General features: G+C 37.8%; 1 protein-coding gene across 3 annotated transcripts in view; it reads right to left on the bottom strand.

Annotated features, from left to right (window-relative positions):
- The window catches only part of PCCA (propionyl-CoA carboxylase subunit alpha), a 475,238-nt gene that overhangs the window by 278,254 nt on the left and 177,500 nt on the right, over positions 1–19,484 (bottom strand). For all 3 annotated transcript variants that reach the window (XM_075918750.2, XM_075918752.2, XM_075918751.2), the window contains 2 exons: positions 13,929–14,031; positions 4,549–4,643 (listed from right to left, as the gene is read on the bottom strand). In XM_075918750.2, coding sequence (XP_075774865.2) covers positions 4,549–4,643; positions 13,929–14,031 — 198 coding nt within the window. The remainder of the gene's footprint in view (positions 1–4,548; positions 4,644–13,928; positions 14,032–19,484) is intronic.

Here is a 19,484-nt window from a genome sequence, read left to right on the forward strand (position 1 = left end):
TATATCAAATAGGACACCATTTCTGGTCAGTCAAATACACTGTATTATATCTATGCTAGTGAATAAAGTTAAGAGCTTATTTACACCAGGAGTTATTCTGGAAGGGTTATTCCTAATTAACTCCCTGCATAGACATTCTTATTCCATAATTATTATTATTCCATAATAAGAGTGTCTTCTTCTGCAGTTTTCATCATACAGGGAATTAATTAGGAATAAATACTGTGCTTTACACTCATACCCTATCTTAATACAAATTAAGTTTCCTTTAAAATTGCTAAAGGACTATTAATTCTTAAACTTTCATTTGTGATCAGAAGGTTAATAACTTTAAAACTTAGAGAGAGGGATTATTTCATTCTAAATTTCTCAAAAAATAAAGATTAAATTCAAAATTCAGCACTCTTGGTAATAAGTATTAGTGCATTTCAATATTGAGAGTACCTTCAAGATGGGGAACAGGAAAATGCTTTCAAGATATAAATTAAATCAATGTACATGTGGTACAAAACTGAGATCTTTAAAAAACATAACCTAAAAAGTCATCAGTTATTTGGAGGGCACTTCTAATTATTAAAAAGCAACATTAACGACAATTCTGGTCAACGATAAAATCTGCAGACAATAGATGTACTACGGAAACATTAATGCCTAGATGAAGAAGAGTACACCCTAGGGTTGTGGTTATCTTGTTTTATGCATCTGTTTGAAATATAAGTAAATGGCTGTTTCATAGCTTTGTGCTCTAATTCAAGTTATGATAAACTTTGAAAGTTCATAAGGTTTGAATAAGCATCTGTACTGTGTTTTATTTTAATTTGGGTTTCTTGCATGCAGCAAAGGTTGTGATGAAAGAATCTAGGGCATTCAGAATATTGAATCTGATAACCAATGACAGTTTGTAACTTAACCCTTCATATCCTAAATATTCTGTCTCAACTTTACCCTTAAACTGCAAGTTTTAGTTATGTGGATTTCTGATTTTGATTTATTCCCTTCAACACAGCATGGCCACCATTCAGTGTTGTTCTTCTGCTCCAAAGTACAGCTCAGCTACTCCCTCAGGAGCCATTGCTAAGGTTGTTCCCCAACAGTCAAGCTTCCTCACCTCAGGAAACAAAATATGTTACCTCCAATAGGCCACTGAATTTACTAACTCAAGGAAACATATATTCTGATGATTCCTCTCCACTACACAAGTTCAAATTTAGATTAACCTACCTAGGTTGTTAACCTACATCTAGGGAAACTTTCTTGGCTTGTACTAAAGCTATGGAAAGTTTTTCTCTAGGAGATGTTGAACATGGTCTTAAATGAAAAAAAAATCATATTTTTCTCTTACTAGTGTTGCATAAATTGCAAGGATCGTCCGCTGGAGGCTAAGTCAATTTGCCCACAGAAGAGAGTCACACTTTCAGGCTGGGTCCAACTCCATTTTATTGCTTGCAAGCACGTTCGACTAGGGAGCTATTGCTCAAAGAAGAGTCGACCCTGGGCGTTGGCTAAGCATCCTTTTTTATAACTTTCTTTGACTTCCTTATCTAACTTGGTATGTCTTGATTTGTTAGCTTAGCTTCGTGTTGCAGCGTTATTGGTTAGCATACTTCAACTTTATTCCACTCAGTAACGACCACCAGTATAGCTTACTTAAGCAATTAATAAAATTCCCTGACTCATGTAGTACGTGCAATCTAGTCTTTGAGAAATGGATCTGAACAACTAGTTCCTCTTTTTACTACAGCTTCTAAAACATGCGCAATCAGCTAAATGATACGTGCTGTTTCAAGCTTAAGCAATGGAAGGGGGAAGAAGCACACTTAGTTTTTACTACACTAGAAACAAAACAATGAGCAAAAATATATATTATACCCTCGTTGCAATTTTCTTAGAAACATATCAGAACTATAATCAAGAAAATAAAATAAGAAAAATATAATATTAGGTTTTAGCCAATACTAGGCCACATGAGAATTTTTGCCTTAAGTTGTTTTAAGGCCTTTGCTTACAGACGACTGGTTAAAAAAAGTGCATGGTGTTAAGAAGGGAAAGTAATCATTTAATTCCAACACTGAGTTTGTGTATCTGTTGCTTGTTTTATAGAAATAGGCCCCAAATGTACAAAAGGAACCAAAATAGAAGGGCCCTGGTAGTTGCTTGAATCCCAATGAAATTCACAGGGCTCCACATGATCACAGAGAACTGGCTAGACAGAGTCAAATGCTATATCAGGGCCCTAGTTTACAGTATTTTCTTTGACTTAATTGAAAGAAAAACTGTTAAAGATGAATGAGGAGAGCGTTTGGGCTAGTAAAATGAGTTATGTTTGACATCAAGCAAAGGGAAAGTGGAGTAAAATTTTGGACTAAGCAGAGACAATGAGGGAGACCTTTACTTTATAGGTAAAATGCTACTTCATATGAACAGATATAAACCAGAAATTTTTGGCAAATTAAAAGAAGCTCTCTAGATTTATAGAATGAGATCCCTGTTTGCTGGCAATATATATAACAAAAGACTGTCTGAAAAAATGTCTGATTTCAGAAAAGGTATCAGTCTTTGGTTTAATACCTCTGGTGAGATTACAGGGAACCCAGGGATGAGGATTGCAATGAACACATTTTACCAGAGCATGGTTCTGCACTGGAAGTATAAAGAAAAGGGGGTCTATTATTTTGATTTGGTAACAGAATAATGCATAGCAACAAGTTACATAACAAGCTATAATTTAATAAAGGGACTTCCGTTGATGTCATCAATTGCAGCGCACAGTTTGAATGGTTTATGAAGAGCAGCACATTTCTAATTTGGAATTATAGCCTTGGTACTCCTTTTCAAGAACAAGCATTATTATTTCTCCTACGAATAAAAGGACAGTTACTTCCCTGTACTACAGTAGTATCTTCCTATGTTTGCCAAATGTATATCTTAGGTCTCTCTGTTTGCCTCCTGCTGCAGCTGAAGAATGGAACAGAAGTTTCACACTGCTAAACTTGATCTCTGCCATGTGGTTAAGCTTTATACCCTAAAATGACTAGATTATCTCTGCAATCAGCTAGGTTAATTAACTGAGGTTTTCCTATTCCCTACAGTGCCTTTACTTTTTACATATATTGTTTTTCTGTCTTTTAAACCATTCATCCCCCTCCAAATAACCCTAAACAGCCTCTTCTCCAACCTAATTACACACCATTTAAAAATGTAACATTTTAAACTTGACTTCAATTCCTCCTCCTCCTCATACACCTGTTACTCTTTTAACTAAATAGTTCCTCTGGCAACATGAAGGCTGCAGAACAAAAAGACTTCTTGATGCTTTTATCTTGTGAAAAGAAAATAGGATCAGATGTAACATTTCGGTTATGAGACCTTCTTCAAGTTATTGTACAGCCGATCAAAGACAATACAATTGACTTCTTGTATTGTGTCCATGGCTTCAAGGATGCACTGGAGAAAATGTTATTCCTCATCCCAATAGCATCTCTGTTCATGGATGGAATTTTGGAACAAAATATTTTTCAAAATATTCCTTCTCACTTCATCCAGATATAAAGCAGATTGTTTCTGAGAACTGAGGTGCAGTATTACATCTGAAATATATTTTTATACCTCAGCTTATACTAACAAGTCTATGAAAATTCCCTTCTTTTATGGTACTATGGAGTTTGGAAGTTACAGTATAATCATTTTTTAAAATTTCAAGTTCCATTTGTAATACATTATGGCACTCTCCATGTTTCAGAATTATTTTAACTCAAGTAACTTACAATGATCCTAAATGCCCATGGGATGTGCACACCCTAAACCACTGTACAATGTTGTTCTGCACTACTGAACAACTGCAAATTCGGGCATAAATGTGGTTGCATGTAATAACAGATAATTAAATGCAGTTTGGGACATACTCCTGATTTTCCCACTTCCTTTTCTCTTCATATATTTTTTCTGGTGAAAACCTTTTATAGCATGTTGTAAGATGGTGCATTAGCTTTTAAACCCATTCCTGTGAAGACCTAACGTGCCTCAACTCTTTAATGAAATCAATGGAATTAAGAAACATTGACTAGCTAGAGGTCCTAATTACTACAGATCATTAATTTACTTGGGACTAGCTATGGAGTAAGCTACTAAACACTTGAGTAACAGGGCCAGATTCTGCCATTCTATCCATTAATGTAGCAATCAAACATCTTCAAAAACAGTGCATTTGAGACATCATTTGGCTTCAACACTCACTGGAAGCAGATAACTACAAAAGAAGAATGTATGTCTCAACTACTTGACCAGTATTCTTAATATATATTTTATACAAAATTCTGAATAAAAACTGTAATAACTTGACATAAAATGAACAATGTGCAGCTAGACCAGAATACTAGGATACTAAACTCTGAATCAGAATTACATTAGTTACTTAAATATTATTATTTGTCTTTATGATGTTTTAATGAAATAAAAACTGTTCGTATTTGTACATTATGTAAAAGTAGTAGCTCTCTGAAGTATAATCAGTGCTCATAAAATCATACAAGGAAAAAAGTTTATATTTACCTTGGTGCCTCTTCGACAACTTTTTGATTTCTTCTTTGAATGGAGCACTCTCTTTCATTCAGCCACAAAGCATTGCCATGATTATCTGCCAAAACCTAGTAGAATATATTGCTGTTAACAAACAAATACATATATTTGGCCTTTTATTATTCCAACATAAGATTCCTGAGCTGTGATTTGTGTGCCATAAATTGTATGGCATAGTGTTCAAATGTATGTTTCACCAAAATTAAACATTAAAAAGAAGCAGACTCTCCCAAAGCATGCTGAAAACAGAAATGAACATTCTCTTTCTAGAAAATCTAAAATCCCCACTATTTTTTTTATTTTATGCATGTTGGCTGTTGTGGGGAGGAGGGGACACTCCAAACATTTCAAACATTGTGAGCAATACAAAAATGAAGTTAATTAAATGAAAGAAGCTGAAAAATTAATGGATGGGGACAAAATGATATAGTAAGCTCCCAAAATAGTATTGCAAACATAAGTATATTGTTAACATCAGCCTATAATAACAAAAGGGAGTACAATCTCAAAAGATGTCAAATTTAGCTATTGATCTATGGATAAAAAGCGTTCAGAAACCGTTACTCATAGAGCCTACTCAGTGGCTAATCACAATATAGAGTCCCTTAAATAGGAAACAAGTATTCAAAAACAAACTGAACTCTCTCGGTCAAAATGACAGAAAAAGAAGGAGATATGCAATATAACATCCAGATTTCTCCAGCAATTCAGCTGAAAATGTAACTGGTTGTTTCATGGAGCCTCCTAAGCAGCTGAAGTTGCTGCAGCCTCTACAATCTTGGTAAATTGAAGAGCAAGACACATGGTGAAGAGTGAGAGTCCCATTTCACACATCTTAACTGGAGAAGCATACGAGCCAGAAGCATAGGACTGTCAAATGATCATGAGCATTTCAAACTGTCAGAAGAAAGGAAAATATATGCAATCCTACTCTAAACTCAATCCTCTAATTTATGCTCAGGCTATCCTCAATCCTTGAGGCTTCTTTTGTTTTTTACTTCTTATCTTGTTTCATAGACTCATAGGACTGGAAGGGACCTCGAGAGGTCATCGAGTCCAGCCCCTCGCCCTCAAGGCAGGACCAAGCTTCGTCAACACCATCCATGACAGATGTCTATCTAACCTGTTCTTAAATATCTCCAGAGAGGGAGATTCCATCACCTCCCTTGGCAATTTATTCCAATATTTGACCACCCTGACAGTTAGGAATTTTTTCCTAATGTCCAATCTAAACCTCCCTTGCTGCACTTTAAGCCCATTACTCCTTGTCCTGTCCTCAGAAACCAAGAGGAACAAATTTTCTCCTTCCTCCTTGTGACACCCTTTTAGATATTTGAAAACCGCTATCATGTCCCCCCTTAATCTTCTTTTTTCCAAACTAAACAAGCCCAGTTCATGAAGCCTGGCTTCATAGGTCATGTTCTCTAGACCTTTAATCATTCTTGTCGCTCTTCTCTGTACCCTTTCCAATTTCTCCACATCTTTCTTGAAATGTGGCGCCCAGAACTGGACACAGTACTCCAGCTGAGGCCTAACTAGTGCAGAGTAGAGCGGCAGAATGACTTCACGAGTTTTGCTTACAACACACCTGTTGATACAACCTAGAATCATATTTGCTTTTTTTGCAACAGCGTCACACTGTTGACTCATATTCAACTTGTGGTCCACTATGACCCCTAGATCCCTTTCCGCCATGCTCCTTCCTAGACAGTCGCTTCCCATCTTGTATGTATGGAACTGATTGTTCCTTCCTAAGTGGAGCACTTTGCATTTCTCTTTATTAAACTTCATCCTGTTTGCCTCTGACCATTTCTCTAACTTGCTAAGGTCATTTTGAATTATGTCCCTATCCTCCAAAGAAGTTGCAACCCCACCCAGTTTGGTATCCTCTGCAAACTTAATAAGCGTACTCGCTATCCCAATATCTACATCATTGATGAAGATATTGAACAGTACGGGTCCCAAAACAGACCCTTGCGAAACTCCACTTGTTATCCCTTTCCAGCAGGATTTAGCACCGTTAACAACAACTCTCTGACAATAGTTATCCAGCCAATTATGCACCCACCTTATCGTGGCCCTATCTAAGTTATATTTGCCTAGTTTATCAATAAGAATATCATGCGAGACCGTATCAAATGCCTTACTAAAGTCTAGGTATATGACATCCACCGCTTCTCCCTTATCCACAAGGCTCGTTATCCTATCTGCTGCTACCTAGTCTTAGAGCAATTCCCCTGTTTGTATGCATGAAGCATACTTTCTTCCCCGACAAACTTTTTGCCACTAGGCTTCCCTCCCTTATTTACAATTGTCTGTGCCAATCCTCAACCTTTAAAAGTGCAGTTCTGAACTCAAAATTGACTAGATAAAAATAATGCCATCTTACTCAAAAACCTGTGGGAACTCAGCCCTATCAGCTTACTTCAGCACCTATATCTATCTATCTAAAAACTTATTGTTCCTTTTAGCACCACAGAGTAAAGAGATCTAGGAGAGAGTAAGCTAGAGTCTATTACAGCTCATGCATCAACAGCAAAATTGTTAACTAATGCAGAAATAACCTAGTCAAATGAGAGAAAAGTCTGAGAAAACAGCTTATGCGTTTAAAGTTAATCTACATTAATGTGCTTCGTTAGAGTAGGGCCATGTCAGCCACTTGCAGCAGCAAACTCAACATTTTCATAGGAATCCTTAGGGGACAGAAGTGAGGATGGAGCTTAATTTGCCTCCACTTAACCTGAGGAACTTGGGGGGATCCACAAGAGAAATCTACATAAATGCCTTTTCTTTTTGTACTGGTGTTTGAGCCCCGTTTCCCAATGGCCCTGTAGAGCATAAATGCAGCTGGAGCAAAGATTCATAAGAATTTCTGAAGTACAGGTTGGACTACCGTGGTATAACACTGTCGGGGCCTAAGCGGTCCTGAACCAGGGAGTTTGCCAAATCATGGGAGATCAATGCTCCGCTGCTGGTTGCCCACTCCCAGACTCTCAAAGCTAGGCCTCCCACTCACTGCTGCCAGGGATTCCCCTGCCGGGGCCACCAGATGCTGCTAACGCTGCTTTCTAGCCAAGTCTCATCTGCTGCCACCCAGCCCCGCTGCAGGTTCTCTGGCTGGGGTTGCTTGGCCATACCAGCCCCGCCTGGCCCCAATAACCGGGGAGTTCCCCAGCCAAGCCCATCCGGCCACCCAGCCTATTGCAACTCGGGGGTTTCCTAGGGTTCCCCAGCTGAGGTCACCTGGTCACCACTGACTCCACTACCATAGCCAGTATTGCTCCCACTGGGGCTTCCCCAGATCTGCCTGGCCACCATCTGGCCCTGCTGCTGTAAGGGGCTCCCCAGACAGAGCAGGGACTCCCTGTTTGCTGCATGGCCTGGCTGACACCAGCAGTTCCCTGGTTGGGGGGAGGGGGCTCCCTGTTCACTGCCTGGTCTTGCTGATGCTGGGAGTTCTCTAGCTAGGGTAGGGCTCCTCCCCCCTTCCTGGCTCCGCTGATGCCAGGGGTTCTCCAGACAGGCTGGGGCTCCTCAACCACCACCTGGTCCACCCACTGCTGGCCTAGCCAGGGCTCTCCATCCCTGTGTTCTCCCAGCTGGCTCCTGCTCTCTACCTCTGGGGCTCTTTGGTCTAGCAACATTCATGGCCCTACCAGACCACAGATGTTGCCATGCCACGGCATCCTGGATTTGGGAGGTTCAACCTATACTGCTGGTCCCCGAATCTCCTGAAAGGAAGGTTCTGAAGTGCACTGCAGGAAATATAGCTACACAACACATAGCTTCAGGGTGTATTAACTTGTGCTGGAGCAGAAGGATAGACAATACAACAGAGCAGGGCCAGGCATGCTGACGGCGGGGAGCAAAAGAGGGCAACAGCTCTTGGGCCTCGAGATTCAAAAAGGCCCATGGCTCTTGGCCTTGTCACTGTTACTGGAGCCATGAAGTCTGAAGTGTCTTTAGAGATGGGGAGGCTTATTAAAAATAGTATTTACAGTGTAACACCCAAAGGGCAGAGCATGCTTGCTTCCTTGAATGGAATTGTTCTTCTGTAACTACAGTGGTTGCTTCATTGCTCTGCTTTTCTATGATCAGTTCCATTTCAGATCCCTTTATTGGGACTTTTCCATTTAAACAGTTTTTTAATAGAAAAAAAATCAATTTTTAAATCTGACTACTTCCCCCTATTTACATACACATTTTCAGGGAGGAGGGGAAATCTGATCAGCCCTCTTTTTATCTCCTTCCTAGTGAGGAAACCCACTTGGCTACTCCTACTCCTTTGCCCTGCTGTAAAGTACCTATAGTCCCTAAGGAAACTGCTTGTATCATTACTCACATTTGCACTCTGCTTCTTAAAACAATTGTTTTATCACTATCAACAAACTTGGCTTATAAGAAGCAGAGATAAGTACTTGATAGGCTCAAGATCTTGCTTTTAGCCATCTTGCTCAATAGAGTAAGCAAAAGAACATCCAGAATTGGGTAATTATCTGGAGCCCATCATCACAGGTTATTTTTAGAAACAAAACAAAAATAAGTGTTTAATAAAATAGCTTTCAGAAAATATTTCATTGCCAAAATGCATTTACAGAAGGTGTAAATAAAAGTCTTTAATCACTACAAGGGTGAATTGAAATTCCTATCCACCTCTAGTTAAAAATATATATGTTCCATCTACAGTATTTTTCATAATTACTGGTGATAAAACTAAGATATTTAAAAAATTACTGAAGAAAAAGGGATAGTTTTGCAAAGCTGCAAGATTAACTAAATAGTTGTATTTATGACTGACACCTCATTATACTCAATAATAAAATATGTATTGCACTCCCTATTTGAATTCAACCAAATGACATTTCCAGTTGCAATATTTGGTTTTTAGCCAAAAACTATACAATTAGACATTTGCTTTAAACTGAGATCCTTTGCTTTAAACTGAGATCTTACTTTAAAATGAGATCCTTCCTATTAGAAATTCAAGGAGAACAAGACTCAAAAAGTCAGTTCAATTCTTACAGTCTCTTTTGACTCTTTTTTCCGGTTAATTGTTTCAACTTTTTCTTATGTTTTACAAATGTTTGTTTTCTACCTCAGCACAGGAAGCCCCTTACATTTTTAAGTATGTAGGAATTTGGAGTGAGCAAGAATGTTAAAAAAAATCTGTTTAAAAGTTACTTCAAAATTAATAAATACATGGCATCTGTTCTCAAATTGTTTGTATGTTTAGCCATCTCAACATGAATCAAGGTCAATCTCTTAAACTTGATTAGAATATGAAACTTAAAATGATAAACTAGATTGTTAAAGGTGTATTATAATGCATTACTAGGATAAATGCTATAATTCATTATGCTTATTCCAAAATTATAAAAATCAATGGTATCCTGTTTGATCTTAGATATTATTTGATTTATAAAACGACACTGTTCTAAAATGTGAAATATGCTAACATTTTTAAATATAAAGCCAAATAAGGCAGGCAGGGTTATTTAATAAGAAATAAAAAAGGATTGCAAATTAAGTACCAATTTTATAAAGCACTTGAGAGCATATTTAACTTTAAGCATATACCTAAATCCCATTGACTTTTACAGTTTTCCTGAACTGGGAATCTTAAAAATCAATTTAATTTCAGAATCCATTTTCAGGCTTCTAAAATAGTCTTACAAGCCCAGTTCAGGTGCTAGTTGCACTATGCATTTTATAGCACTTTTGATCCGACACTGTATTCACTGAAAGAAAATTTTGCCATCAACTCACCTGGGTGGTTTTTCTTACTTGTTTGACAAAGTGGAAGAAAAACAAGGAGGTTGTCCTTTTTTACTTTTTATAAAAAACAATTTGACTGCCAACATTACCTCTGTTGAGGAACAAAGTACTTCAAGGCCCTTGAGCCTATAACCATACATGCATGTGCTTAATTTTACACATATGAGGAGTCACTTTGATACTATTTAATATTAAAATTTTGTTTATAAAACATTAAAATTTAATAAAATGTCAGCTGTTAAATGTTCGTATCTTTCCAGAGACCAAAGAAATTGTATTTGGTGTCGGAAAGGAAGAATAAGAGTCTACAATTTCAAAAGTGAATAGTAATTTTGATTGTCAAATTTGAGTCATGTCCAAAAGCCCAGATTTTCAGATGCTAGATGTTCAACACCTAATGAAAAACCAAACCCTTTTAAAACTGAGCCCCCCAAGAAAGTTGAGTGACCTGAAAGTCAATAGTTACTTTTGAAAATTTGGGCCAAAAGCTATATAGGTTTGGTTTGAACTCTACTGTGTTCTGTGAACCTTACCAGTTCACACTGTACCAGTCCAGGATCACTGAAAAGCCACAATATAGTTTTGGCTTTAACCTTCATCCATAGTAGATTCAATATATGCTCATTTTTTTTTAATATCATATCAAGTCCGTGTTTAAGAAAATTATAAGCCAAAAAAAACAGGTCATACTAAGCCTTTTGGGTTAGAATGGACATACCGGTATTTGACACTGCTAAAGGTTTTTTTGGGGGGAGGGGAGGTTGTTTTATCTTAATTACTAGTTCACATAATCAGCAAGGGGATTTTTTTTACATTAAATTACTGAACTGCTGTCAAAGTATCTGAAGGCTCAGTGCAAAAATCATATGACAGAAATTATAAGGAATTTGCATTTTGGACCGGAAAAACAAATGACACTACCATTAAGGAAAATGACACACACATTTCTTGTCAGAAGAGATTCATTAGGGGTTACATCCACAATTAAGTCCCATTCATAAGATAAGAAAAAATACATTCAATTACCAAAATCTGTATGCCTGAGCATAGTACTGTTTGGTTTCCATTAATGCAAACATACTGAAGAAAGATGGCACTTGCTTGTGCTTCAGAACTTTGATTCTTCAAAATTCTGATAGGCCAGGAAACTCACAATAAGACATAGGAATTGGATTATAATTAGTTATAAATATATATGAACATTTTTATTAGCATTACTTTACCTATAATCTTAAGAAAACAGTAAAAGAAACTTAAGAATACCATTCAGGTTTGTTAGAATTGTATGCAAAACTCCAACTTAATTATTTCAACAACATATTCTATGTCCAGTGTTTTGAACTTTGAAATAGTAAATCATAAGAACTGAGCTAGAGGCACATTTTATGACTAAATCAAAACATAAGCATGATGTAATAAATACTTTTCTTCTTTAGCAGAACTGGGGGAAGTTTTAGGGGATAGTTTTATACGAATATGTTTCTGCTTCCATATGAAATAGGATGCAATACAAGCAGTGTCAGAACTAACGTTGTTAAGAGGTGGATAACTGAGTAATCATGTAGTTGATACAATTTGTAGGGCAAGGTGCTCTGTCCCGGCTTGCACTTGTCCAGAAGCTACCCTTACTGAAGCTCTGCAGTTTACATGAAGTAGGAGCCAGGCACAGAGGCAGACCAGTTCACACTACCTTTAAACTACAGAGGCACAGCGGGGGTAGGTCCCGGACCAGAGCGAGCCAGAACTGAGCTGGGCTTGCTCAGTCCCAGCTCACACAAGATCCAGCAGCCCCTTTCCACAGCCAGCCCCAGAGCAGCCTCTGTTTGCGGCAGCCGGGGCTGGCCATGAACAGGGGCTGCTTAGGCTTATCAGGTAGTCAAAACACTCAACTACTCATTTACATCCCTAGTCAGAACAACCACCGTACTTTACTGAAGAATGTGTGAAAATCCATTAATCAAATCTAAAGACATTTTTTCTCAAAAAGTTTTAACATAATTTAAATAAATGTAAAAGGTTCCAAAAAATTGTGTGCAATTGATAAGACAATTGGTATAATGTTTTGACTTTGAAATTAGTGTAAATATGACTTAGATATTAGTTAAAGAGTATGAATCAAGCATAATATGAGATACACCCATTAATGGCACAGACTGAACAATTCGCTAATGTACACAATATTAAAATTTCAGCTGCATTTCTAAATATAATAGTGATAAAGATAATGCAACTGAAATTGCACTTCTGCTCAAACTCTATTTTTTGATAATTTATATCCTATTTCAAAGATACATTTTGGGCTGCAAATGTCTTGTTCTTGGCTAAAAGTTGAAAGGAAATTGTCTTGGAAAATGTTCTAGTATTTTGCTATATTATTCTTCTAATACATAAACTTTAGAAGACACATTTTTCCACTGGTTAAAACATCTTTAACTTTTTAAATTTTCAAAACAGAGGTGTGTTTTAAGTTTTCTGATTTGGTGGATTCTTGTAAGAGGAGTAGTGTCTCTGACGCAAACAATATTTATCTTCAAGTCTGAAAAAGAACTGCTTGTAACAAAGGGCAATTGGGGTAGTTCCATTTGCTTCAGTGGAGCTATGCCAAATTACACCAACTTGGGATCTGTCCCAAAATGAAAATTAGTCTTCTTTTGTAACTCAGCTATTCAAGTAAATAGCAGCTGTATACTCCTACACACACGGTAAGTGGTTCAACTGACTTCATAGTGACTACAAGCATGTAGTTCAAATGATATTTATCTTCTGTCATCAGAACCATCAATTATCTTTATTTGATTTTCCTGTGTTGTCTCTAACGTATGTGACTGAATTAACTAATCCTCTCTGGACAAATAAGAAAATGTTAAATGTGCTTTGGAGGAAGTTGAGTCTATATCACCTTAGCTTGAAGAATGATTTGATAGTGAGATGAAGAGGTGAAAAACAAAGGAGAATTTTAGGGGCAGGTAGATCTTTGAAGTTCGGACAGAGCCATGGACACCATTTCTCCCATCTTCCTGGAAAGCAGAGGGAACTAGGAGCGAATATGTTATTTTATTATCTGAAGTACGCAAGTGATGGCTCTGGGATAAATTAATTGATGCTAACAGAAGAGGAGGCTAAAATATAACTATAAAATATAGCCTCATTCATGGTTTCTGTCAGGCAGGGGAGTTTTAAGTTATGGTGGATACTCTGTAAGAGCCCTGCTGCAGGAGATAGCTCAATCGATGTTCTAGACAGGCAATTCACATAGCCACCTTGGTTGCAAACCCCTTCCTCACTAGCTTTTATCAGCCATGCACTTTTCAAGTTGTGATAAACCTATCTGGTTTCTAGCAGAAAGGATGATGCAGTGGTAAAAGAGAGTTTGCAAGAATTTCCATCTCCAGAATCTACTCTGAAAGAAGCTTGAGAGCGCAAGCGAATCCAAGTCACTGTCTCTGAACAACAGAATATAGGTTGATATCTGCATTAATTTCTTTAAAGTCATAATACATTTGACCATGCTTGTAGTTATAGTAGGTATTTAATCACATTCTCAAGGTCTGATCATTTCAAATGGAAAAGGTACAAACCTGGATTTCTATGTGGCGAGGGTTATCAATAAACTTTTCTATCAAAAGTCGATCATCACCAAAACTTGAAGCAGCTTCTTGAGATGAAAATCTAAATCCTTCCCTTTAAAAAAAAAACAAAACAAAACAGGCTGACAATAAAGAAAATTAATCCTCTTACAGGTGTCGTTTCCATATAAGTCAGTGGGAGTTTTTGTAGTCTCTTAAATCAGACCACCATCAGCTAATGTATATAGCACAAAAAAGACAAGATTCACTATGTGTACATTCATTTTTAATGGCGTGCAAAAATAAGCGCTTTTTTGGATAGGCAGAAGGAAAGTAAGAATTCACTAATTTCTCTTTCAAAGAAAAAAGAACTCAGAGGAGTTGAAAAGTTTGAACAACTTTGCACAAGTTATATATTTTCCATCAGAAAAATTTGGTTAAAAAAATGGTAAAATTTTAAAAATAATTATGTAATACAATATTTACATCTTGAAAAGGTCCACTACAAATTTAAAGAATTGCAACATCTCAAAAACTCAACAGTAGCAGAGCCACAGGACATTTATATAAAAATTAAATGAGAGGACAAATTTGGAATGCTGTACTCTATAAATTCAGCTGTTTCACATATTACTAAATGCACAATTTTTAACACAATACTTAGCTATGTTTGTAATTTCCCCCCCAAAACTATGGTAGAACTCAGCCTTATATTACATGCACTAAGCCTCCTACTATGATTTCCCCTCCTGTCTTTCTTTACTCTTTCCTATATAACAATTTAAATTTTCATTTGTTTAATTAGTGAGATAGTGAATGCCTTGGTTTCATTTTTCATGATAAAGCAGTTACTGTTCTGGGATAGGACTAGTGAAACACAAATTTAAGTACAATTTCCACTGGGTAAGGTGCATGGTGAACAGGGTCCAAAAGGCTGCATGATGGACTCTGAAACCCCTTCACACAGCACAAAGAGGTTTCACGCTGGCCCAGACAAGCCACTTCACAGGGGAGGTGGGTAGCAAGCCACTGTACCTTCAACTGCAGGAATGTAGTATTCCTAATAGCACGCGTGCAGAGTGGTAGGAGTCACTGTTCTAACCTATGGTCTGGAATGGTTGCAAGGGAAGAAGTTGTGATGCTGTCATCATCACTTGCCTATCCGTTGGAGGTAGCTGTGATTTTCTTCTCTTCCAAACCCAGTTCAATGTCCTAAACAAAGTCTTCCTGACAGCTTATTTTGTAGAATAGATGAATGTGACCCTTTCTGAATATTATTTTTAAATGGTACCTTTATCATCCTCTTTAAAATATACATACAGGTAATGGTCGCTTTATAGTTTACAAATATTTTGAATTTGTTTAGTATGCATTCAGTTATTCTTTTTGGCCAGCTTTATTTTTTAACTTCAATACATTAAATGTATTTATTCAAGAGAACAATGATCTTGAAGGTATTCATGCTCTCTACAACAAAGTTATACCACCTGTATACAAGTAGAGACCCCTGTAGCTGATCTGACTAAAAAATTAAAAACTAGAATGGTGCAAAATACTGAGCCATACACAGAGATACATCTGTATTTATCAGAACTGATTTTGAACATTTTTCGTATTAAACCAAAGGTTCTGATTTTATAAACATTATATCAGATAGCATTATGCACAATTGATTGACTACTTTATTTTTCCCTCACTGAAGCATGTGCTAATTAAAAATCCAGACTGCAATGCTTGTTTCAAAAAAAATCAATATGCCTAATTACCTCATCTATACATCTGTAAAACCTAAAAATACGTGATTGTCTCAATTAGGTATTTTGACCTTATTTACACTTGTGTTTTCTAAACCTTTTGTGTTTGTGTCCATCAACCGAGTGAAGAATATTAATAAATGAGTAGATTTCATTCATTTTAAAAGGGGACTACAAGATCTACTCAGATTACACCAGCCAGGCAGAGACAATGTCTGAATAAAAGCCATACAAAGATTATATTAATTTTAAACTTCACTCTTCCCTTTGATTCAATTCTCAACTAGTGTCCCAGTAACCCGGATCATTAGGAAATACTGTCTCAGATCCTTGCCATGGCTGAAGAACACACTGGCCGCTCAGGAGAGGATGGTGAAAAGATCGCATCTGCACTCCTCTGGTTGAACTGTATGCTAGACTGGTGCTTCAGGGATGCTGTAAGGCATCTTTCATGTCTTTTTTTCCACCTAGACTACACTTCTTGGCAAGATATATGCATTCAGTAAAACAGAAACCACAACAAGTTTCCTTGCTGCTGGCTGAATTCAAATGGAATGATGCAGGACCACTGCATGCCTCCAATACAAAGCTCAGCCTCACTATAATTACAGAAGCAACCTTCTCTGGGCAGAAACAGAGAGTATAAGTATGAGACTCAGGGTAAAATGTGACACAACAATATCTAAACTGGGGCCAACCAAATACTAATTAATGGGAAAAATACAATTCTAATGCTGGAAATGCAAAGACACTTTATTTCCAGTTCTGTGTCCACAATCCCTTCCCAAACCTTGCACCCTCTATTACACCTCTCCTCCAGGTCAGAATACTCTTCTGAACCCATACTTCCTCCAAGATCCTGTACACTCCCTCTACTGCACCCCAATCCCCTGCCCCAGGTCACAACCCCATCCTTCACCCAAACTCCCTCCCAGACCTTACACCCCCTCCTACACTCCAGTCACCTACCCCAAGCTCCCTTCTGCAACACCAACCTACATCCCAGAACCCACACATCTTCCATTAATATAATAGAGTGCAGACCTTAACTACTTACCAAATTCTTGGAGTGCTCCCCCACCTCCCAGTCAAAAAGTATTGCCCATCACTGGGATATAGGGAATGCACAAAAATGGTCAAGAGAAAGCATGCCTCCCCTTCGGCGGAAAGACCACTGAAGAAACTATCCCCTCAGTGTAAGCTTTCCTCACCCAAGGTACAGGCTTTAGAGGATGAGCAGGAACTGGGGAAGTCTAGTACGGACAAACCCCAAGGGGCCATGTCTGCTAAAATTACACACCCTGTAGTCTTGGTACCCAAACTGAAGAAAACCACCACTGTGCTGTCGGTATCCACCTCATCGGCACTGACAAAACCGGTGCCCAAACTGTTGCATCACAGCATGGACAAGGGCCCATCAGAGCTGACGGTACATAAACTGTTGAAGTACTGGCTCCAAGTACTGAAGTTTCCCCATTACTGACTACATCGAGTGTGCGGGGACACATGGCAGTGCAACAGCCACAGCCCTCCACACTGAAGAACTTATCTTCCCTCCACCAAGGCCACTGACTATGCATCAGGATCTCACAGTAACATCGGTAGTGGGCACACTGCTATTCGGTACTGAAGCCACACCAACATTAGAGGAACCAATCAGGCTGGCAATGCCAACACGCTTGGCCTCTCCCTTCTCGAACGACAGTGAAGAGAATGAAGAGATCACCTTCTCCCCACAACACTCTTCTTCAAAACCAATCACTCAAATAGAGCAACAACAGCAAATGGCTCAGCCCCAGATGTAGCAGCCTTTTCCTTGGTTCTCTCCCATTCCACTTCCACAACCCTGGCAGGGATGGGATGCATGGGAGGGCTCAAAGAAGGCTCAAGCACCAGCACCACAGCCACTAGTGGCACATAGACCTTAAACAGTGGTCCCCAGGCCACCTGAGTCAATGAGATCTGATGTTACACAGGAGGAGATGGAAGATCTGGATGACTCACAGAGGGAAGACCCAGTGCCTTCTTCACACATTTCATCATCTCCACCGGATGAGTCCATAATGCCCCCCACCAACGATGGGAGATGCTTTCCAAAAGCATGAAGAGTATACACACTAAAGGGAGAATATAATTATTAAAAGCAGTAGAACAAGGTGTAACTAGGAATAACGGTAGGAAATAAAAGAAAATGTAGGCAGAAATTTTTTCAAAAGAGTGTGATCTGTAAGAGTAATTAATAACAAAATCTCAGGGTTTCTTAAGACTGAGACAATATTATTGGAAACCAAATTGACTATAGCCCTTTTTTGTTAAAATGTAGAAAATGATAAGAGTTTATAGGGATGAAGAAAAAAATACACTTGATGAAATTCGTATTTTAAAAAAATGACTAAAATTAAACTTCATAAAAATAACACTATATTTTTCAAAAATACAGTGTTATCAAAATGATTGTATGCACATTTTCCTTTTTTTTTTTTTTTAACTGAGTCAAGGTCCCAAGCAATGCCAGGTAAACCTGCTAATTTTCTATATCCTTAAAAAAAAAGTACAGACTGAACCTCTCTACTCCAGCACTCTAGTCCAGCAACATCTGTGGTCTGTCTGGCATGATTTTAGTTACCTGGATGTCTACTTATCACGGGTGTGGCCAAGCTTCCCATAAAATTTGTTTACAGCCCCCAGTCTCAGTTCTCAGTGTTCTGTGCTGTTATTTAGCTCTAATTTATCCCTACATATCTTTTAAGAGCCCAATATGCTGTAATGCTGCTAGACAATACCAATCTCCTGTGATTCAGCAAATTCTCTGGTTCGGCAGCAGTCAGGTCCTGAGAATGCCAGACTAGAGAGGTTCAACCTGTAATTGTTTTTTGAACAAAGTTACCTCAAATGAATTTAGAACTTATGGAAAGTGTTATGTTCACAGCACTCAGAACTACCTTCCAGGGGCAAAAGCAACATGAATTTGCATATATATGCTCATCAATATGTTACCAAACTTTTCTGGAAATACTCCCTCTAATGTTGAGAGGATAATTCAGTCACCTTGTTTATTAAGTCTTTGGCCTCTCTGCTTAGATTATCAGCACTAGAAATTGGCATCTTTTTAAAACTGGAAGTGGACTGAGACTACAAATTCATCCCACAGGATACTAGCAATTAATCAGATGGCAACTGTTCGTCATTACCAACCTAGCTGCATTCAGAACAAGAAACTCAAGGTAAGAACAGCAAAATGCTTCTCTCTGGAGCCACCCCCTTTGAAAATGAAAATCAATAGGCTTCATGCGATTAAAATCAGAAACTATTCTCTTGTGGCTATACAAAACACAAACGTAATTTACTATATTTCTTAGACAGTTTTAACTGACACATATATCAATGTTAACTATTAAAAATTAGAGAAGTATCCTATTAATATTTCTGCTCTCCAAATCATATTTTCCCCTCACTTTTAAAATCAGTTTACCTTTCTGTAACAGACAGCGACATATTTAGCCAACTTTAATTAAAATTTAGACTTCACTGTTGCTCAGTTGTGAATTATAAAATGGGAATTTCCTCTTGATTAGTAAATATCGTTTATCTGTAAATATCTTTTTTCTTAGTGACTGTATGTTCTTTTTCCTACCACTTTTACACTTTGGTGGGGTAAGGAAACTTTGAGAAGACAGGACAAATGTAAGACACGTAAAATTACCATCTGTGAGGCAGTGTCCAAGGTAAACAGTAACAAACACTGAATGGTACTCCAATAGTTTTCCCATTAGCTGTAAGTCCTACCGCAACATCATTAAGATAAATCTCAGAG

Source organism: Pelodiscus sinensis, chromosome 1 (assembly GCF_052426305.1).
Source record: "Pelodiscus sinensis isolate ZL-2025 chromosome 1, ASM5242630v1, whole genome shotgun sequence".
Classification (NCBI taxonomy): Eukaryota; Metazoa; Chordata; order Testudines; family Trionychidae; genus Pelodiscus; species Pelodiscus sinensis.